At 44.4% G+C, this 1,841-nt stretch overlaps 1 protein-coding gene across 1 annotated transcript; it reads left to right on the top strand.

The window, feature by feature from the left end:
* The first annotated feature begins 252 nt into the window (after positions 1–252).
* Positions 253–1,196, top strand: LOC109168982 (uncharacterized mitochondrial protein AtMg00810-like). Its single transcript, XM_019317862.1, has 2 exons — positions 253–555; positions 621–1,196. Exons 1-2 carry the CDS (start codon positions 253–255, stop codon positions 1,194–1,196), a joined length of 879 nt encoding a protein of 292 aa, XP_019173407.1.
* The last annotated feature ends 645 nt before the right edge of the window (positions 1,197–1,841 follow it).

Raw genomic sequence — 1,841 nt, 5'->3', positions numbered from 1 at the left:
ATCATCGGGTGCAAATGGGTGTTTCGCACCAAACGCACTGCAGATGGCTCCGTGGAACGTCACAAAGCCCGTCTCGTTGCTAAGGGGTTTAATCAGGTGGCCGGAGAAAACTTCTTTGACACTTTTAGCCCGATGGTCAAACCTACCACGGTCCGCATACTTTTTTCGTTGGCAATCACCAACAAGTGGACTTTACGTCAGTTGGATGTCCATAATGCCTTCCTCAACGGGCACTTAGCATAAACAGTCTACATGAAACAGCCACTCGGGTATGAAGATCTGGCCCATCCTGACCACGTTTGTCTCTTGCAACGGTCGCTCTATGGCCTTAAACAAGCTCCGAGGGAATGGTTCAAGCGGCTTCACGACTTCTTATTGTCTGCCGGTTTTTCCTCGTCAAAAACAGATGTCTCTCTGTTTTACTACATCTCCATTGGGTCTCAGGTATTCCTACTAGTCTATGTTGATGACATCATCATGATGGGCATCGACGCCGCCCTTGTCAGCACTTTACTTGGTTGCCTTGCTTCTGCCCCTTCAAAATCCGTGATCTTGGTAAACTAAGTTTTTTCTTAGGCATTGAAACTGTTGAGACTAATGATGGTATGGTCTTGTCTCAGCGTCGCTACATGACTGACTTGTTGAATAGGGCTGGAATGGTTGATTGCAAGTCCCTCGCTACACCTGCTTTGGTCTCTCAGTCGGTGACTCCGTCCGATAAGCCTTTTGAGAATCCTACTCAGTATCGCCGTATTGTTGGTGCGTTGCAGTATCTTACTATTACTCGTCCTGATCTGTCATATGTCGTCAATCTCTTGTGCCAGTTTATGCATTCTCCGTCTACTGATCACTGGGCCATGGTCAAACATGTGTTGCGGTATATCAAAGGCACTCTGGACTATGGGTTATGCCTCCGGCCTTCTCCTACTGCTGACATTCATGCCTATTCTGACTCCAACTGGGCTGGGTGTCCGATTGACAGGAAGAGCACCAGTGGTTATGCTATTTTCCTAGGGTCTAATCTCATCTCGTGGCTCTCTCGAAAATACCGTACTGTGGCTCGCTCCTCTACTGAAGCCGAATATAAGGCCCTGGCCGATGTTGCTGCTGAAGTTACTTGGGTTGTCTCTCTGTTACGCGAGCTGGGGTTACATGCCATAAGGCAAAAGTTTCCTGTTTCTTGTCTTGAAATATGACATGTGCTTGAGTATTAAAGATGGCAAATTTATCTCATGCGCAAATCTCAAAAAGAAAGCAATAGTACAAGTCCAACTGCCAATCTCATTGGAATTCTTCCTATACGGGAACAAACACTCTTCTATCAATAAAACCAACTACTTTTTCTCACTACTCAAGGTGGATTTCTCGGGCCTGTACTCCTTAGGGAACTCCTCCCTACTACCAGTCATGTACCTCGAGTACTCAAGATATGTCACCCTGTCGTGCGAAATTCAATCATCCCTATTATATGTGTCTACCCCGCTCAACGGTAAATCAAACCAATTAGACAACTACTGTGGTGTCAATTCTATTTTAGTACCTCTCACATTAGAGGTAATCATAGTGACTCCTTTCTTGTGCTTGGTAGACAAATTCTCATAGAATTCAATAACTAAATCCGGGTAAATTTCTCCCTGAATCTTTAAAAATTTCCTCAATATCCCTCGACTTTCTAACATTCGATTAAAACCTTCAGAAAAGTGTTCGGGAAAGTAGGTTTTACCTCCAATAATTGTGTAGTTAGGACCTTCAAGGCTAGTTTCCTCTACTTATTTCTTTCATTTTGCCATGGCAATCCAAAGCTTTTTGACTTGATCTTGGTTGGATTGGAGTAGATGACT

Source organism: Ipomoea nil, unplaced genomic scaffold, assembly GCF_001879475.1.
Source record: "Ipomoea nil cultivar Tokyo-kokei standard unplaced genomic scaffold, Asagao_1.1 scaffold3238, whole genome shotgun sequence".
Taxonomy (NCBI): Eukaryota; Viridiplantae; Streptophyta; class Magnoliopsida; order Solanales; family Convolvulaceae; genus Ipomoea; species Ipomoea nil.
Note: the sequence above shows the minus strand (reverse complement) of the source record. Positions and strands in the feature narration are given on the sequence as shown.